Here is a 20,066-nt window from a genome sequence, read left to right as displayed (position 1 = left end):
TCTTGAACTTAAACTTCCATGTATACAAACAAAAATCGGGAATGCACGAGTAACTGGACACTGGGGTAACTTGAATTTTAGACTTCAATTAATATTGAGGGTTTTTATTTCACTACCGCATTCCTTTCATATTCTTTGTTACAGGTTTTTTCTTATAGATTTATTATATTTTCTTGTTTTATTATTTGAAATTCTAAACGTAGATTAACTGCAAGTGCAATCACAACAATTATTCGACAGTGGTCGCAACAATAAGGTAACATTTTTATCACATATATTCATAAATCCTGTATGGATGTTGAGGTAAATTTGCAGGGAGACTTCAGGAGTGGGTGGATGAATCAAGTGTCGGAGATTACCCACTAGTTAAAACCAGGATACGCCACTGCAAAATCATCTCACTTAGGATAATCCACCAACTGCAGAAAACACAAAAGAATGTCTTCCGCCTGTTCTGCACATGTGTCGCAACAGGGTGAATAGCTATGCACTACTACAAAACATCGTCATTATTTCCCTAGTTTACAGCACCATACAGGAGAGATATCCTGCTACTCGATGTTATAAACTATTCCATATATGTTGGTCAGAGGCGTGCGCACGGGCCGGGGGGGAGGGGGGGTTGCCCCCTAATCACGGACGTTCGCATATTTTTCCACAAAGGGACAAGAAAGGTATTTTTTTCATGGGGCATATTACCCCGATACTAGTGCTGTCCCCTCAAAAAACACCACTTGAATTTGAAATTATCGTATTCCTGCATCCCCATTACATAATAATTAATGTAAATTACTATGACTGAAATCTAATTATACCTGTGAAATATATACTTTTAGGTTGACCTTCATTTTCAAGGTGTGGTCATCCTTGGCCCCTTCCAGACGTTCCATGCCCCTATATTATTATACTTTCACCTAGAAATTTAGTGGAGAGCAATATTGTCGCTGTTATTAAACAATATTATACTCTAAAAGGAAATGGCGCAACCACAATGGGACAGGGGGGCATTGCTTAAGCCTTTTTCCAACCTTGGACGGAAATCATTGAATTAAAAGAAAGCAAGACTAGCAGAATCTACTAGTAGCAGGACAAAAGGATACTCAAGATGGAATTAGTTTTCACATCCATCTTGCATTATTTCTTCCAGATGGTCAGGATCACTTGCAGGGTGTTACAGAGGGACAATTAATTGTCCCCTCGATTTTAAATTTTATACAAATAAAAATACATTTCGTAAAATTTTATTTCTCGCTTCGCTCGGGGTACCTGCTTTTCTTGCAGTCTTGTCAACTTCCGAGCCGTAGCTAGGAAGTAGCGGGAGTTGGCCCTGGGCGCCGAACAATCTGACTGAGAAAAATTGTAAAAGAGAATGCCATGCCACCCCATTAATTTTTTTGCGCCCTATTAAATCAATACTGTTTTCAACTTTCAAAAATTTGGATCGAAAAATTTTTTTGCTCGCTTCGCTCGCAGTTTCTTTTCTCCAATACATTGTAAATTACCAGAAAGAAAGTAAGAACGAATAAGTAATTCAGACAGTTGCTGCTATAACAGTTTGGTTTGGAGGAAAACGAGCGTTCACATTTCAGAGACAATCTATATAATTTTTGCTGTTGGTTTGTTAAGGGGCGGATGAATAGATTACGTAATGTATTTAAATAATATGTTAATACCTAGGTATATATATATATATAATATACACACTCGCGCGCGCGAACACACACACACACACACACACACACACACACACATATATATATATATCACATCAATGCAAAAAACTAAAACAGTGAGATAAAATGAGGTTTTTCTTTGCCGATCTGACTTAATTTTCAAGGTTTTTGCCCCCCCCCCCCCTTATCAGAGGGTCTGCGCACGCCTATGATGTTGGTACCTTCTTCTAATAATAAAAACAAGTTAAAATAACAGTAATATTAAATTAATAATATTAAAATATTAATTAATATTGTTATCACATGAATGGGAAAAGATGGCATAAGAATAGGAATATAACAGCACGTATTCATTATCTAGCTCATGAATAGTTAGATCGCTTCAATTTGTATAAAAACAACTTCCCTGGCAAGGTGATTGTGAAACAGATAAGGAATTGAATATTTATTGAATAACAAAAAAGGATGTTAGATCCATTTGACGAAAAGTAAAGCTCTTAATTTAATATTTAAGCATATTACTTAGGTAGTGGTGTGTATAAATCTACTTTGATACAGTCATCCAAAGTTGTATGACCCCAATGTAATAATTCCCTTACAATAAGTTTGACGGAAATGCTAAACAAAACAAGCATATTTACATAATTTAATTTTAGTACTTCGTAAGTCTCTCGCGGAAGATTCGGACTCCCTGGACACCCCGCCACCCCTAAATAGTCCTTGGCTCTATTACATGTAAGTTGTATTACGATGTTCGTCAATGTGTGTTTTTCTTCTTTCAGACACTCGGAAAAAGTGTTGTCCTGTCACAGAAACCCTCTCGGCTCGGAGTTATAAACGTGCGGGCTCAAAAGAAAGGTCTTTTATGGTCAGAGCCTGACCTTCCAGGCGGGATGGGGGGGGGGGTGAGTAGCGGACAGGGAACCATGTCTTCTGTTTCTTTCGACAAAGCAACCCTCCCACCAGTAAAGTCTCAAACGGTCTACCATGCAATGGATTTGCGTTCGAAGGGGGAAATGGAATCAATATTGATAAGACTAGGAAGAAAATTTGACATCTGTCCGGTGCTTTTTTCAAGTGACGCTGATACGGGCTCTTAAATGGTACACTATTATTGAGAAAATGGCACATTAATTTTTTGCAATGTCCACACAATTAGAAGGAAGCTTCACTTCAAAACGTCTGTTACAAATGAACTATCTGTAGCATTATACATTCAATGAAGCAGCCGTGCGTTCCTAAAAACCAACATTGATGAACCTGTGATTGGCTTTTTGCTTCCTTGGAGTACAAGAATCGATTGTAGAATTTCAAGTCCTTCATATATCCTGTTGGGATTTTGCACAACAGAAGTTTGCCTGAAAACAACAGAGTGAACAATGTTATTTTTAAAACATGGAAACTTAAGTAGAAATATTTTGTAATTGTTCTGTAATTTTCTTAAGTAGTTGTGAAAATGATGAAAAGAATATTTTAGTAATTGAGAGGACCTTTAGAAATTTTGGGGCTGATCTGATACTCCCTTGAACTAATGCTAACACACTTCAAAAGTTTTACTGGCACTGTACTTGAAAATTTAACATTCAGGTTTTCAAAATATTGGTTCAGGGTGTCTAGTCGACCAGTCTGGAAAAGTCAGGGAATTTATTTTTTATGAAAATGTCAAAGAAATTTACTGTCTGGCAAAGTCAACATATTTGTAGTAGTGCACTAAAAATAGGTTCTTGAACATAGAAAGGACAAGCAAGAAATTTAAAACTTGACAAACTATACTTAAGTTTAATATACTGACCATTACCAGTTCTTACAGCAAAATTTGAATTTTCATGTAGAAATCTATTATAAGAGGTGGCTATGCGATTTTACAATTTCTTGTTGCTTTCTAGTGTCAGTTTGATAGTTATTGGGAACAATACATGTGTTATTAAATTGTACTATAATTATGCATTATTTATGTAGTAATTTATGATTTTTAAAAAAATTCTTTGTTAATCATTAGTCAATGATTGTCAAGTATCACATAAAAACTCACCCCTGATACTTGCTTCCCTCCCCATATCAAACAGTCAAATACTGTCGAGTTTTCCTTCTCTTTATTACCTTACATGTGAAGTTAATATTCCAGTATTTGGTTTAGTGAGATTCTAAGCCTGAATTTAGCTGAAATATAGTGATGACCTTTCACACATGTACACTAAATGCCCTAGTGGTCTGGTCTGGAAAATTTTTGTTATTGGTATGAAAAATCTGGAAAAGTCAGGGAATTTCGTTTTTACAAAATTGTAGACACCCTGTCTATCAGATACAACCTTGTCATATCTTTTTCATATATAAAAATTAAATAGTTTCAGAACTAGCCAAAACTAATGTTGAAAACAACATGGTCTCGCATATTTGATGGAAAATTGGAACTTTGTTTGTAATATCTAGAGGCATGCATATTTAGTTTTTGACACAAATCTGAAGTCTGAATTATCCTGAGAGTTATGTAAATCAACAGAAAATTGATTAATTCTGATGTAAATATTTGAAAGCATAAATGGACTCCTTTACACAGGAATAAAGTTATTACTCTGATAACTATATAAATGAACTATTAGAAGGAAAATGTTTATTTTGTGTAATAAGTAGGGGCATGCATATTTTGTTTTTGACGGAAACGCGAAATGTGAAATAACACATTCTGTTAATTTTTAACGTTTCTGAAAGGTGTATTTACCTACCCTGTTTTGTCACGAAATGATGCAAAATAAACTGCAAAATGCGAAATACTCTTAAACATGAAATTTAGAGTTTATTTACCGACGTTACACTTTCTGAAGTCTGAATTATCCTGCGAGTTATGCAATTCATAGAAAATCGATTGATTCTGCTGTAAATATTTGAGAAGAAAGAATGGATCCCTTTATACAGGAATAAACTTAATGCTTTGGTAACTACATAACTGTGCTATTAGAAGGGTTATGTTCATTTTTTAATAAATGCAATATTTAAATAAAATTTTGGATTATGTTCACAATTTTAAAATCAAAATGTCATTTTATATACCGCTTTTGATCAGTTTTTTCACCACTATAACACCGAAATTTTATTTTATTTACTGCTTTTGAACCCGATACTGACTGTTTTTGTACCGAATTTTTGTTTTATTTTCCAAAAATATGTGCCTCGAGTAATAAGTGGTTTTTACAATCAAATTTAGGGTTTAATTCACTATTTTAACACCGAATACTGCTTTTGATCCTGAAATGCACTCAGTTTTGTACAGAAATCTTGGTCTTTTATTCACCATGAATATGTGGCTCGTAATATCACATCCTTGCTCCCCCATATTTGCATTGCTAGACAGTAGCAAATGATTGCCATGAGATGGAAAGTTTCCAATTGTTAGATGTTACTATTTTTGTCATTGATAAATAATCATGCAGAATCTGTTCAATTTCCTATCTGTGCATATGTAACATAAAAAAAAATTGACAGTATACAGGTATGTACGAAATTACACTAATTCTATTTATATCTTGCCAAAGTTTAGCCTGATAAAAATAGCATTACAAAAGTAGCATACAGCATGCGCCTACTTTGATCAATTTCATTAATAGAACACACAAAGAAACTGTTTCATTGAGAAGCGAGTACTTACTCTTGGCCAAGTTGGCACAAAAGTCAATCCTTTCCATAGTCTTTGTATTGCCCATTTCCGTTAATCTCCACTGTTCCAATCTTGTCCTCTTCTTACACTTTTTGCTACCTGTTCTTTACACAATAGATAAATAATGTATGCAGAAAAAACAACTTCCCTAGTAATAATTTTATTGTAAATAGTTTTTTTCTACATAAATGCATTATTTGGCAGCTTTGGAAAATTACTGCAAATTAACTTTCAAGTACCTGATAGAAAAACAATTAGCGCTCAAATATATTTTGGCTGGTAGATATTATGAATGTTCGTATTTGCATTGGGTTCAAAGTCACTGACAAGTTGTCATCCAAAGGACAAATTTCTTCCTTCTCTTCTGTAATTTGATCCATAAATCCATCGATTTGATTTGATTCTGGTTCCCACTTCAGCCTTGTGCTCTCTGCCAGCCACTGGTTAGCTCCAAGGGTAGTTTCTTCAGCCGAAGTGATAGAAAATGGTAAGAACAAATCCTGGAGAGAAACGAGAGAAAGAACACTAAAGCTGGATACAAAACTCAAGGATTTTTGTGTATCTTACATATGAGATAGTTAACACTTACCACAAATTAAATATTAAATCAATATTTCATGGGCAAGCCAGATGATCATTAAGAACAGGATCAGACTATTTAAGAAGGTGTAAGTACATTGCAGTATCCCTGGTGTCAGGATCACTGTGGAGGAGGGTATGTTTGATTTTCTTAAGGTGAGAGTGGTATTGGATTGTTTGGTGCTGGTGTGGGAAGTGGCTCTGGTGATTTGTTTGTTGATGAGGATGGATGGGTAGCTATGGTTGATTAGGGCTTGGTGCCGGGGTAGGTTGTAGTTTTGGCAGGATGAGATGGATGAGTTGAGGCGTTGCCCTCAGAGAGCTAGGGAGAATGGGATGGCTTTTTTTTGGTGTGGTAGGGGTGAGAGCTGGAGTAGTGGAGATATTGGAGGTGGTTGGTCAGTTTGATATGTGTGGATGTTTCAAAGTGGTCTCTCAGGATGTGAATATCCACATCTAGGAAGGTCACTTGGTCTTTGGAGTGGGACCAGGTGAATTTGAGGAAGGTCGTGAGGGAGAGTTTGTCATGTGTCCAGAGGAGGAAAATGTCGTCAATGAATCTCAGACAGAGAATGGTTTTAGTTGTTGGGGAGTCTAGGAACTCTTGTTCCAGGCTGCCCGTAAACATGTTTGCATAGGAGGGGTCTATTTTGGTGTCCATAACTGTGCCACATATTTGTAGGTAGTGCTGGTCATCAAAAACCTCTGACAAGGGCTTCATCCTCAGGAGATTCTGCATAAAGACTAGTAGGAATGATAATTCCAGTGCCGGCAAGAAAGAACACTCCCTAGCTAAGCTAATGAAGAAAACAACCAAGAAATTATTTCCCTTATTGGTGAGATGATGTGGACACACCAGTGTGGTGTGTACAACACAGGTGAGGATGCTCATGTGGACATCGTTCGTGCTGCAGTCTCATTACAAAATGCAAGTATTTGTCCAACAGTAATTGAAGGAAGAGGCCGAATTGCTTCTTTACCATGTCAAGGACAATGGTTTCAAGTCCTACTAATGCAGTGACATACTCCCAATACTGTGTACAATATCCTTGGAATTCAATCATTGATAAGTCGTGACATCTGCAAGCTGCTCCTCTTTCTGTATGTTTTCATTGCCTCTAATAACACTCCCAGAATTTTTCTGGCCTACCCGATGCTGTATTGATAACGTCAGTCGCCTGTATTTAGTGACTGGAGGGTTCGATGGCTGGTGGAGACATGTAGTGCATGTACTGATTAGCAGAGTTAGGATTTTTAGGTGCGCACCTTTTTTTCGTAGTTAAAGTGAGACCTCTTTGGAAGGACTCAGTGTGTGAAATGTTGCCTCAACGTGAGAATGGAGCTAATTTTCCAGCACCTTTTTTCCCCTTTTTTGATAACCTTTCCTCTTCCCTCCCTTTTCTGGGACATTTATCTATTTTCCCCCCTTTCTCGTGTTCTTAATCGCTTTTCCTCCCCTTTATGTGTCCTTTTACTGGTGTTGTTAAATATATTTCCTCAGCAAATCATTGATTTTTTCTTTTCTTTTTTCGCGACACTTTTCTCTTTAAGATGTTTTCACATTGTTAACTGAAATTGAATGTATTTAAACTCTGCTTGATTGTTGCCTATTTGAAATCAACAATGGAAAGACCGCTAATGATATGCACCAAATCACCGTTATATTTTTTAAGATAGATGGAAGAAAAAAACTCAGTTTGGTCTTGGAAGCAGTGAAGCAACAATGTGTTTCTGAAGTGGTGGGTTTCACGTTTCATGTGTGCGCAGTGGACAGATATTGTTTAAGTTCCTTACCTGCTTTTTCACTCTCTTAGATCCTGTTGGTGAATGTACTTTACCATGCCGAAAGTGCCCAGATCCTGATTTCTCAGTCTGGCTCAAGAATTTAAGCACGAGTTCATAGAAAGTGATGGAACTGTTATTCGATGCACGGTTTGTGACACGGGAATTACATTAGATGAAAAACACCAGAGAGATCGCATCCAGCAACATATTTCCAGCTCTAAGCATCAAAAGAACAAGAATCTGCAAGGAAGTAAATCTCGGGAGCCTCTCTTACGCAATGCATTTGAGCAGTGTTATTCCAAGAACCAAAATTTAAAGGAATTTAATGTTGACTTGTGTGCATCTTTTACACAGGCGGGGATTCCACTCAACAAGGTGAACCATCCGGCCTTGAAGGGGTTCCTTGAAAAGTACACACGGTTGTCAGTGCCTGATGAGAGTTCATTAATAAAAACTATATTGAACCTGTGTATGAAGAAACTGTTCGTAAAATTAAGGTGAAAGTGCCAGATTGCAATATAGGTGTCATTCTGGATGAGGTGACAGACTCAATGCAATGATATGTTTTGAACATTTTGGTTTTTCCTCTGACAGGTGAGGAAGTTAAGCCCATGTTACTAAACATGTATGAGTTGCAGAAAACCAATGCCAGTACAGTGATGCAGTCATTTATGGATTTCTGTAAAAAACTGTGGCCCGGTGGAATTCAGTTCGAAAAAGTAGTAGTTGTAGTTACTGACCAGGCTCCCTACATGCTTTCGGCATTTAACCAATTAAAGCCGCTGTTCCCTAAGTTAAAGCATGTAACCTTTTTGGCTCATGCCCTTCACAGGGTTTCTGAACCTATTAGGAACGAATACAACATTGTAAATGAGTTCATATCCGATCTGAAGAAAATACTCCTTAAGGCCCCGAGTCGCATTCTTGCCTACAGAGAAACTACCTGCCTGCCCCTGCCACATTTCCCTATCATTACTCGCTGGAGATCATGGATTGAGTGTGCTGCATTTCTGTGTGAAAATTTTGAAAACATTAAGGAGTTTGTGCTTACCCTGGATTCAACCGGCGCAGGTGCAATTTCCAAGGCACAGCAACTTCTCCTCCCAGACAAGATAGATGATTTGCAAAAAGAACTATTTTGTGTACATTCCTACAAGTACCTGTCGACAGCCATCAAAAGCTTAGAAGAACAAGGCGTCGAAAAGGAAAAATTATGGGATATCTTTACTACTGTGAGGGGGCAGTTAGATGGTTTTGCCAGAGACAAACTTGAGGCCAGTCTTGACAAGAATCCGGATGTTGTGGAATTTGCCACTTCCACAGAGTTACCCTTCCGAGTGAATACTAAGTTTGCCCCACTTGTTTCTGTGGATGTAGAGAGAGGCTTCAGCTTATATAAAGACATTTTATCTCCGAAAAGAAACAAACTCACTTTTAAAAATTTAGAAATGCTTAATGTTGTAAGGTACAACAGCTTTGTGTTTTTCCCCGACTCTGGTGAATAACTGTAACACAACCTATGTGTGTGATGTGTACACAGCTTCGAGTGAATAGCTTAGACTAATAAAATAGGAGGGAAAGTTTTAATAAGTAGTATAATTATCAGCACCTTTTTTTTTTGCCCCAATCAGCACCTTTTATGCCCCTTTTTGGGTCTTATTTTAGCACCTTTTCCCTTCCTTTTTCCCAATGAAATTTTCCCCTAAAAATCCTAACTCTGCTGATTAGCGTATCTGTGAATAAAGCGGACCTAAAACAAAAACTCGAAACCACATCCATAATGTGCTCATTGGGAAATCCTCAGCATTTGACAAACTGATGAAGGTAACTGAACTCCATTCAGCTGCAAATTAATTTTGTTTCAATTCCTGTGAACACCGTTGGAAGAAAAGCAATGCTTCTGTTGTATGACTGCGAGTCGTCTGAATCCACAGAAGAACTAGGTCTTCTAATGTTAATTGAAAAGATAGCTGCAGCTGCATAGTTTGTTGCACCTTAGTGTTTGTCACAAAGTACCTTAAATTTCGCACGCAGTTTCAAGTAAGAATCTGGAAGTATAGAGAAGAGACGATCGAGGTAGAAAGGTGGGGTTGGTATGAAAGAATAATTCCTGCTATATATGCTGTACACCCACTAAATCTACATTTCCTCTGTAAGATGGTTTGCTTTACCTGCACGTCGAACCTTGATGATACTTCATGATGTGGATACAAGCGTAATAGATTGTCCTCTCAGACAGCTCGTGGCGAATGGTAGTGTACACAGGATTCATTTTTTGGGAGGAGGAGGGAGGGGGGGCTGGAATTGTAAAAATGGGCATTACTTACGTTCTACTGATTTCATATATTTCGAAGTTTCACTCAACGTTGAAATCTTAGGATTAATTAAAGAGGGATTTGCATTTAGCACTTTCGTTAATCTAAAGTTCTTTGCTGTTTCCATTTAAAAGTTTTGATTTTTCTCAAAATTTCGGGAAGAACCGTAGCCCTCCCCCCCCCATGTGTAAGCCAGTGTTTAAGGTGATGATGACGATTAATTAAACTTTGTCCATCCCTAGAAGTTGACTTTATAGTTAAGAGAACTTAAAATAATTTTATTTGAAGTTATTTTCTCAATATCTAACTTTATAAATAACTTTTAATATCAAAATTGCATAAGAAAAGGTATATTGTTGAAAGATAGTTTTAGTTTGTATTATTAAATGTAAATAAAAGCATTACCTCTCTCTAAAATGCATAAATTACTTTATTTTTGACTTTAGTAGAAACAGCCAGTCCACCATTTTGAAATCAGTTTTTGGGGGTTTTCCCGTGGTCCGATTTTGGATATGTTATTCAGCAATGATTTCTGAGCTAGAAACTGTTTAAAAACCTTCTGAAGTAATTTTGCCCAGGTCAAAGTGTAAATTTCCTGGACTATGTATATTTAGTTCCGATTAGCCCATCGGCATAAAATGAACTCAAAACAAGCTTTACGAAACCTGCGCATTTTCAGATATCAAAATGGAGATAGTTATTTACTCCCGTTAATAGACTATTTAATGTTGGATTTAGGGGTATTCTCAATGTCAAATACCTGCTCTTCCAAAAGTTTTGCCCTTGAATAATGTTCTTATTTTTTTTTAATCAGTTTATGTCTATTTCTACTGAGCACTCTTATTTTTTTTCTCTCCACGTGAATGGTTTTGAAGAAAAGCGGCGATTATATTGTGTGCATTTCCTGAGTGTTCCAAGAAGTTTATTCTTGTGTCAGGATGTAAAATAAAATTTAGTTTTCCTTATCAGAAGTCGCAGAACATGAAGTTGTTTTAACTCTTGTTTTTCTTTCTGGAGATTAAATTTCGTTATCTTCAAATCAAAGACTTTTTCCTTCACGCTGGATGAGTCATTGCTGTTATTGGCAAGGCAAGCGACTGCAAACGAAACACTGGTACCAGCTGCAGCGTAAAAACTAGGAGACCGGGTGAAAGTTAGAGAAACATGTAGTCTAAGAGAAAATTCTCGGCATTTCAAAGATTACGCAACTGTCAAAGATGGAACTTTTATCACCAGTGTGAAGAAGAAAGAGATGATCCTTGCTTGATGTTCTACCATACAACAGCATTAGAAATAAAAATACCTAAATTCTGCAATTATCACATTGCCCTGCACACCAGTGGTGGAGGGTAATTTTTTTTTTTTTTTTTTTCTTCAAGAATGTATCCAGAACTGGTTGCTCCATTTTAGACCTCAAAGGAAAGAAGGAGGGACACACTTCCACCCTCTCCTGTAATCAGCCCTTGTGCACACACAAGCAAGAAAATCCTGGCTGAAACAATCTGCATCCCCCCCCCCCTACAAGTTTGCTGGCATGAAAAGAGGGAGAAGTCACTCAGCCAATGAAACACTTTCGGAAAATATTATGAAATCGGCAGTTAGGAAAACATATGAAGTGGGAAACTGGAGTTATGATGCACGTTACATCAAAGTAAACTTTTGCGGAAACCTGAATGACAATGCATTAAGTGGGTTAATTAGTTAGCCTATGTGGCTTTGATTATCTCTAACAGTTTCACTTTTTTATGAAGTGTTACAGGGAACAAAGAATATGATTTGAATGAAAGCGTTTACAGGACGTTTTCGGCTACAAGGCCAAGAGCTGCGCACTCACGGGAATCTGCTGAACTCTAGGTTAGAGCTGGAAAGATGGTAGACTTCCAGATGCCACGCATCTTTTATTTGGAACATTCCTGCGATCTTATTTTGCATTTTTCATCAGGCATTGGTGAATATTTCCAAGGTCGTGCATTCATCGATGAAAGAGCTTTACCTGCTATGTACATTGGCAAAGAATGCAAGTTCAACAGTTATTTTGGGCTGCTCCCCCCTGCGAGTTGTCAGCAGCTCTTACGACAAGGAAGGAAATCATTGTCGATTTAAAATAACATCCAAGTACATTCGATCTTCTCTTCTCGCATATCCAAGAGCAAGCGAAATCACAATGTCAAAACAAGCCTGGTGTCGTGGTGTCTATTTTTAGATCAGACCCACTTGCAAGCGGTAGAATGAGGGAATGAGTGCGAATAAAATGAATGCAACAAACATACTTTTCGGCCGATTTCCTTCAATTTTATATTATAGCTTATATCCGAGGAGTGTAGAAGCGAGTCGACTGTATACTACCACATCCAACAGCATCAAGAAAAAGTGGTTTGCTATACCCTATCATCAAATCGAAGCCATCCGTCCTTACAACATTAATTTGGCTCACAAACTAACTGCCAAATTAGCCAACAAACTTGGCAAATACAAACTATACTCCCTCTGCTCCCCTCCATTGATAACTTAGGTGTATGTGATGTGGAGTATGAGAGCAAGGCACATCAAATATGCAGACTTGCGAACGAAAGGATGTAGCAGAAAACCAAATACAACCACAAAATTAGGAAAGTAAATACCAAACATTTAGCTCACAAACAAGCATCCAGCTGATTGGCACAAAAAACAAGGACACACCACACCTAGATCACTCTACTGCAGTAGCTGCCACCAAGGAACAGCAGATGCTGACCAAGCAACAATACAAGTTCCCAAGAGGATGGTCACTAAAAATTAATAGATTGCAAAAACTAGTTTTGCAGAAAAATGGGTACTTCATTTTAATATACAGAGGAACACCTATTTCACATTTTCATGCATTATACGTTCAATCTTGACAGTCCCAACAGTCGCATTTTAAGTTTTTTCAGCTTGGTCCCTGGAAAATGTAAAATCAAGGTTTCACTGTACTATTAATTGATCTATTTTTTCTTACAACACCACTTCTAGTCAGAACTACTTCTCTCTCCTAGGTTAACTTTCCTTATCCTAATGCTGGAAACCAGACCTAGAATTACTGTTCAATTCACACCTATCTTATTTCACTTTGGAAACCTGTGAAAACAATGGCTCAACCAACGGCTGCATCATGATTTCACGTTGTCTTAGAAGTGTAGAATCCAAGCTATGGAATATAGAATGAATTTTCAGTGCACCTTCTGTAACCCTCCACACTAATTTTTTATTTTTTTTCTATTTATTTCTGCACTATTACTAATTTTCTTCCTCACTTCATCGGTATATAAATCCATGGTAGAGTAGAGGCTTAATTATTTAACAGTGCATGTATAGCAATGTACTAACTTGATACTTTTATACATGAATTGCACAATCTTTCTGAGTTAATGAGTTGTAGAACATATTAATTTTTAATGTATAGCATGTATATTTCACAATAACATCATCAAAATTTGTGTCGACAAGTGCTACCTAAAATAAAGGAGCTGGTTTAGTGTCATAGATACAATCACTGTCAAGAAAATGAAATTAGTTGAGGCCATTGTGATTGAGTCCACTTTATGCAGATAGGCTGATCAAAACTACCATATGTCTCCTACAGGTATCAAACCCAGTCCCTCCAGATTTTTTTTATACTTTCATTTACCACAACATTGCAATTACCTTTAGGCTGACAGTGACTGGCTGAGAGAGCTTAGGATCTTCACTTTTCTCCAGCTGATGCTCCAGGCGTAGAATAAAACTCTTTCCACTCCATGGCTCCAGTGTCAACAAGTGGATATTTGGAGGGAGAGATTTCTTCAACCCAGAAAACTGAAAAATAAATTTTGATTTGTCATTTCCATGATGATATAAAATCCTATGCTGGAACAATTTTACAAGTTTGAAACCAGCTTAATCTTACAATTTATAGTATTTTAAGAAGATGTGAGTTACTAAATTATTTCCATGAAATTTACATCTAATGTTCTATTAATTTTGGTAGCCTTTGCCACCATCCACCATCATAAACTGGCTAAGAAAGAAAATCTCCAAACACAACCACAAACTGACATACATATTCCGCACCAGCACAGATGCCAAATAACTAATAACCTCAATTGTGCAATCCGACCATGCCAAACTCACAAGTAGTGAAATAGTCAACATGTACAACTCCATCCTGATTGACCTAGCCCTCACCTCTGTTGAAAGATGGCTTGCTACCAATAATGTCTCAATACAAACAGAGGGATTAGCCATGGGCAATTCTCTGTCCACTCTCGTAGCCAATATTGTGATGCACTTAGCCAAGAAGGATTTCCTTCACTCACCAGAACTCTGGTATATAAGATATGCAGACGACACCATTGTTGTTTACAAAAAGAATGAAGAAATAGATCAACGTATGAAAAAGCTTAGCAACATTCACCACAGGATAAAATTCACAATAGAACTGGAAAACTAACTAAGGCAGAATCAACTTTCTAGACCTAACTATCAAAAGAAGGGGCAACAAATTCACCACCACAGTCTGCAGAAAACCAATATATCCACTTCCTCTCCAACCATCCAACCAAATATAAAGTCAATGTATGGCTTAACTTTTACCGAAGAGCTTTCTCTCAATGCACAAGTGAAGAGGATCTGAAGGAAGAAGTTACCATGGTTACAGACATAACTCCAGAATGGGTACTCAGTGCATCAACTTTCTACATGGAGTAGCAAAGATGAAATGCAAGTGCGACAACATCCAACCGCCTGGCCAAGACCCTGAAACAGTATGACATCAAACTTGCACACAAACCAGTGAACAAAATAGCCAGTGCCCTAAACAAACACAAGAGGTTTTCCCATCCACCACTTGACAACCCAGGAGTATATGACACCCAGTGTGAATGCAACTCACATTACATTGGCAAATCCATCAACGAACGTATACAACAGCACTTCAGCGATGCAAAAAATCCCAACCCCCTACCAGATTAGCAAAGCACCTGAAGTTTATCAAACACAGGTTCCAAAAAGTTTCAGTCAGGCATATACCGCAAACACTGATTGACACCAACATCTTTTCACGCAATCTGAATATCGACAGTGGTCAGGCACATCATGTTTGGCTCCCGCTATTGCAACAACTTAAACCTATCAAACGCAGCAGATGAACTGGCTACACCAGCACTCCTAGCGGTAAGTGAGGAAAAGACTAGAAATGGAAGTCAACCCAGCTGTGAAGCAAACGAGTTCCTTTGTGGATGGTGGCAGAAGCTACCAAAATTAATAGAACATTTAGAAGTAAGTTTCGTGGAAATAATTTAGTAACTCACTTACGTCTTATTATCAACATAACATGAATATAGTATTTTAGTTTGTTTTGCATTGCTTGCCACTTGTTGGATATTGCAACAATGATTATGGTCTTTCAATAATTTTTATCTGATCAACATTATTCATAATCAGAACACTAACTCCACAGAGAATTATACTGTCAGAAATGCAGGGTGTACTATGTGGAAGAGATATTCACAATTGAGGTCCTTCGGAAAATGTTCTTTTAAGACAACTAGACTGTTCAGAGAAAAAGCACTTAAGAAAAAAAAAAATGCAATTTCACATCAGACAATTATTTATGTTTATTCTTTGAATAGCAAATACAGACATGATATACATGTCCAGTATAAAATTATACTTATAATAAAAAAAAGGTAAAGTGCTCCCCTGTGCTTAGCACCACACCATGAAGGCATATAGGGGGTGTGGGGGTAATGCCCCTGACTGCCTTTACCCCCCAGGGTTTCCCCCCAGGTACCCATGTCATTCAATGCTGGGTCAGGGTGGGGGATCAAACCCGGGACCTTTAGCATGGTAGTCAGATACGTTACCGACTGAACCACAGCGGCCACTAATTATACTTATAATATTTTATTTTATTGATTCAGTGAGACTTAAGTGCCTTTTTTCAAACACCCTAGATACTAGTTAACATCATATAAAATTAAACAGGCAAAATATTTATATGCAGGTTGTTTTGTAATAAGAAGTGTATTTATGTCTGCAGAACTTGGATACACAGGGTGTCTACCAAAATAACAAACCAATTTTTTTTTTACTTTTCCATGACCTTTTTTCTTTCTTAATCTTTATTTGTACGACACCTGTTTAGGTAAAGTCGGAAATTAAGAAAATAAATATTTATTTAATGAAAAATGCCTATCAAAAAGCCAGTTAAGATGAAAAGTGAAGCTGTAGTTAACAAAAGAATTGACTTGCTTTCTCTATTAACATCCTGGACTGCATTTGGCAGACCAGCGAGGCTCTGGTGTCTGGACTAACAGCCAATAAAATCTCATGTAATCCCTATACATTTGGGATTGTCTCTTCATCCATCTTAGACTCATCTTCGCAATTAGCCAAAGGGCCAGAAAAAGTAAAGTAAAATTTCTTGATTTCTTGACTTTCATGACTGGTAGACACCTTGATATATGGTAGTTTTACTCTGAATAATTGAAAATTAATTTGTATAACAAACACTTTATATTTTGCAAATATGGTACAGTAGGTTTCACTATATTTGTGTACTAAATGTGCTGTTCAAGTGTTCATCTGTGTTATTTGCTAGGATCAACACAAAGTCAAAGTTTGTTTCAAGGCCACTTTATGCTTGGTTGCTTCATTGATTAATTGAATTAAAATTGTTGGTGCGTCGGCACTTTTGGTCATTTTGCACCCTTCAACGTATACAGGAAAATATCCCCTTATCTAGAATTCTTATAAGAAGACATAAGTGAGTTACTTAAAACTTTAAAACAAAGGGTGTAAAAAGCTTTTTGGAAACATTAAAAGTGCAAGGTTGTAGAGAGACCTGCACAAGACAAATACAATATATTAAACATAAAAACATTCGATAAAACTCTGTTGTCATCTCCCAACAGGGATGCCAAACACTTGGGAAGATTAAAGACTGCCTGAGGAAAGCAAATTCGGCATATTCAACAAGAATGACATTACAAACACAACACATTGGAGGGTCCAGCCCTTAGAGCAAGTGCCCATGTGTATCTTATGGCTGTGTTCAATACACAGTCGAGTGAGAATGACTTCTCAACGAGAGGGATGGGACAAGGAATGACCTTTACCCATGGTTGGCTTAATAGTATGAAGCTTGTTCCCCATTACCACATCTCACTCTTCTTGCCAAGTGTCAAGAAGGTGACAATGAAAGGCATTCCTGCAAGTCCCTAGCTGGCAGAAGGTGGATGAGAATGTCACCATCTGCATCAGCAGACTAATAGAATAATTGGGACTAGACCTAGAACCCCTTTCAATTTTTTTTTTAAAGAAAATGGGTAATGAAGAAAGGGTGGGGCTTACACCCTCCCTCTTAGCAGGCCAATGGGTGGGAGGAATTTACTTCCTTTTTACCTGTTTGTTGCCATCTTGATGCCCTCACCATAAAATGTTCATGTTACTGTAAACCTTATTTCTAACCCTCACCTCCATCTTGTATGTCTTTTTCCACTGTTCAAATGTGAGTTTTGTAGAGGAAAGGAAGATCCATGGAGAGATCAGCTTCTCTTCAGCCAGAAGCCTTTGTTCCACTGCCAGCGATGGTGAGCTTCCTTCTTTGTCCTGTCCGACAACCACATAATGCTGGCCACGCACAACCAGTCCAGTGCCAAAAGCAGTCTCATTCAAAGCTTCACCAACTCCAAATGCATCATCATGGAATAATCTTCGATGAACCTTGGAAGAAAGTGCATAATACAACAATATGAAAAATTGTATTTTTACAAATAAAGTATAAACTTAAATTATTGACCAATACAGTAATTGATATTGTACTAATCTGATATAAAATAGAAAATATTTTGAGCAGAAATGAGTTATTTTCACAAACATAACAAAAAAATCACATACAAATTCAGGTTACAATTAATTTTACAAAAACATATTCCCAGACATTTAATTTTTTCTGATAATTTCAAATAAATTGACAGACTATGATGATAAACCAGGTGTTATGTCATAAAATATTCTAAGGAGTATATTTCTAACACTGTTCATCTTATTGTAATTCAGAAAAATATATATCATCACAAAATTTATCAATTTCTTGTCTCTCAAATCCAATTTCAAATCCTGTGAATGATCTTTTATATAACATAACACCTGGTTTATTGTCATAACCCGTAACTTTTTTCCATTCTGACTGAATTGTATTATTTTGCACTGCTTTGCTGCTCCTTTGGGTAATCATGGAGATATGATGAACCTGATGAAAGGTCACTCACAAAGAACACCAATGAACAGGCTGGGATTTAAACCCAGGACCCCTGGCAACAAAATGCATTGTGTTAACCACTCTTCTATGGGAGCCTGTCTCTTTCCATTCTCTTCAACCTACTTTACAGTATATTTTAAGAATACAAATGTGAAAGCACTGCCTCTAGTTAAAAAATAAATCAGTTTTAAAACATTTCTCGTGCCATTTACAAATATGTAAAAACCTTAACCCCACCTAGTGGATGCATGACCTTGTAGTTGGTGGTGGGGCCTGCATGCTCTGATGATTCGCTAGGCTATACTGGCAGTAGCATACCTACCGGTAGGGTCTCCCATGCTCAGGGAAACCGAAGCTGTGGCCGATCTAGGAAGACCTGGAAAAAGTCAATGGGAAATTGGAAAAATACGGAATGAAATTAAGGAGATGGCTGTCCACAGGATCAGATGGAGAAGTTTCACCAGATGCCCTGTGCTCCAAAAAGAGCAACAGGCATTAAGTCAAGTAATTAAAAAAAAAAACCTAACATTCTTTGAGATACAGGGTGCATCACAGGAAAAAAAAGACCATTTTCAAATGGGGAATTCGAATCAGGGAGAGGGCGTAGAGATGGAAGTAGGGTGGCATTGAACTCACTCCACCATGCAATGTCAGTTGCAGTCATGGTACCATGGGGATTAGAGAATCGTGTGTTTACAAGTGAAAGTTCTGTAAAAAGTAGTCAGTCAATTATTGAAACATAGGGGCTCTTTCGGTGCCGTTTCAATATTGGGCATCGTGGATCCATTCGCCACTTTTCACAATACTACTGTATGCAAACGATGCTCAAATGTCCATGGAACCATGACTGCAACTGACATTGAATATACTGCTGCCACGCTGATCCATACCAAGCATGGCCAAGTGAGTTCAATGCCACTCTACTTTCATCTCTAGCCCCTTTCTCTGCTTCGAATTCTCCATTTGAAAACTGTCAGTTTCCCATGACACCCCCTTTATTACTACAGCAAAACCACAAATTTAAGTTTTACAGTTGACATAAGTGATTATTCTGTTAAACAATGTTTGGTGGATGAACAAGAAACACCGTACCATATATATATATAATCTGTCCTTCAAATGATGAAGGGTGTTATGGAGCAGTTTGGTGTTCTGCCACTCCCAAGAATGACATTATAATATTACAATGGGGAAAGATGCATTTTAAACAGGGAGTGTGAACGATCTTCCACAGAATGGAAGACCAGCAACAAGAATGGAAATATGCATCAACATGCGGGCATGTGGAGTAAATAGTCAATGAAAAGTCAACACAAAGATGTTTATACCCTGGCAACCGCTGTGTGTTAACAAACTAAGTGATGCTAATTTGGATGCTCAGCAATACTATGAAGACTCTGTTCAGAACATGATCACAATAATGTCATGTTTGCAGATGAGTAAGCAGTTTACTTAAAGAAATCGCAACACTATCTTTTGGGCTAAAGACAATCCCCATTTCTAACAGAATTTAGAGATTCATCCACCACACATCATCAGTGAGCCAGCATCACAATTAAACACATTTATGGGCTTATTTGCCATGGCCAGTTATACAAAAACAGGCTTTGACGATGGCTCCATCTGCAGCTCGTGGTAACCGGAATAATAGCAGGATTATGGTGTGCCAAGCACAGTTTGCTATCAGTGTATGAGATTGCCTTAATCAATTATTTCGAAAAAAGTGGACTGAGCACAGACCGGATGCAGCAAATGCTGCCCTTTCACCAAGGAACCCTGACTTGACCACTCAAAACAATGCT

At 37.5% G+C, this 20,066-nt stretch overlaps 1 protein-coding gene across 1 annotated transcript in view; it reads right to left on the bottom strand.

Moving 5' to 3' along the window:
- Window positions 1-5,469: 5,469 nt before the first annotated feature.
- Window positions 5,470-20,066, bottom strand: part of LOC145994822 (lysosomal alpha-mannosidase-like) — an 82,175-nt gene continuing 67,578 nt past the window's right edge. The window contains exons 15-17 of the mRNA XM_083131142.1: window positions 17,478-17,726; window positions 13,668-13,817; window positions 5,470-5,825 (exon numbers count right to left, since the gene is read on the bottom strand). Coding sequence (XP_082987268.1) covers window positions 5,580-5,825; window positions 13,668-13,817; window positions 17,478-17,726 — 645 coding nt within the window. The 3' untranslated portion in view covers window positions 5,470-5,579. The remainder of the gene's footprint in view (window positions 5,826-13,667; window positions 13,818-17,477; window positions 17,727-20,066) is intronic.

The sequence above is a fragment of the Lepisma saccharinum genome, chromosome 11 (assembly GCF_977018435.1).
Source record: "Lepisma saccharinum chromosome 11, izLepSacc3.1, whole genome shotgun sequence".
Lineage (NCBI taxonomy): Eukaryota > Metazoa > Arthropoda > Insecta > Zygentoma > Lepismatidae > Lepisma > Lepisma saccharinum.
This window is presented reverse-complemented; position numbering and strand designations above follow the sequence as displayed.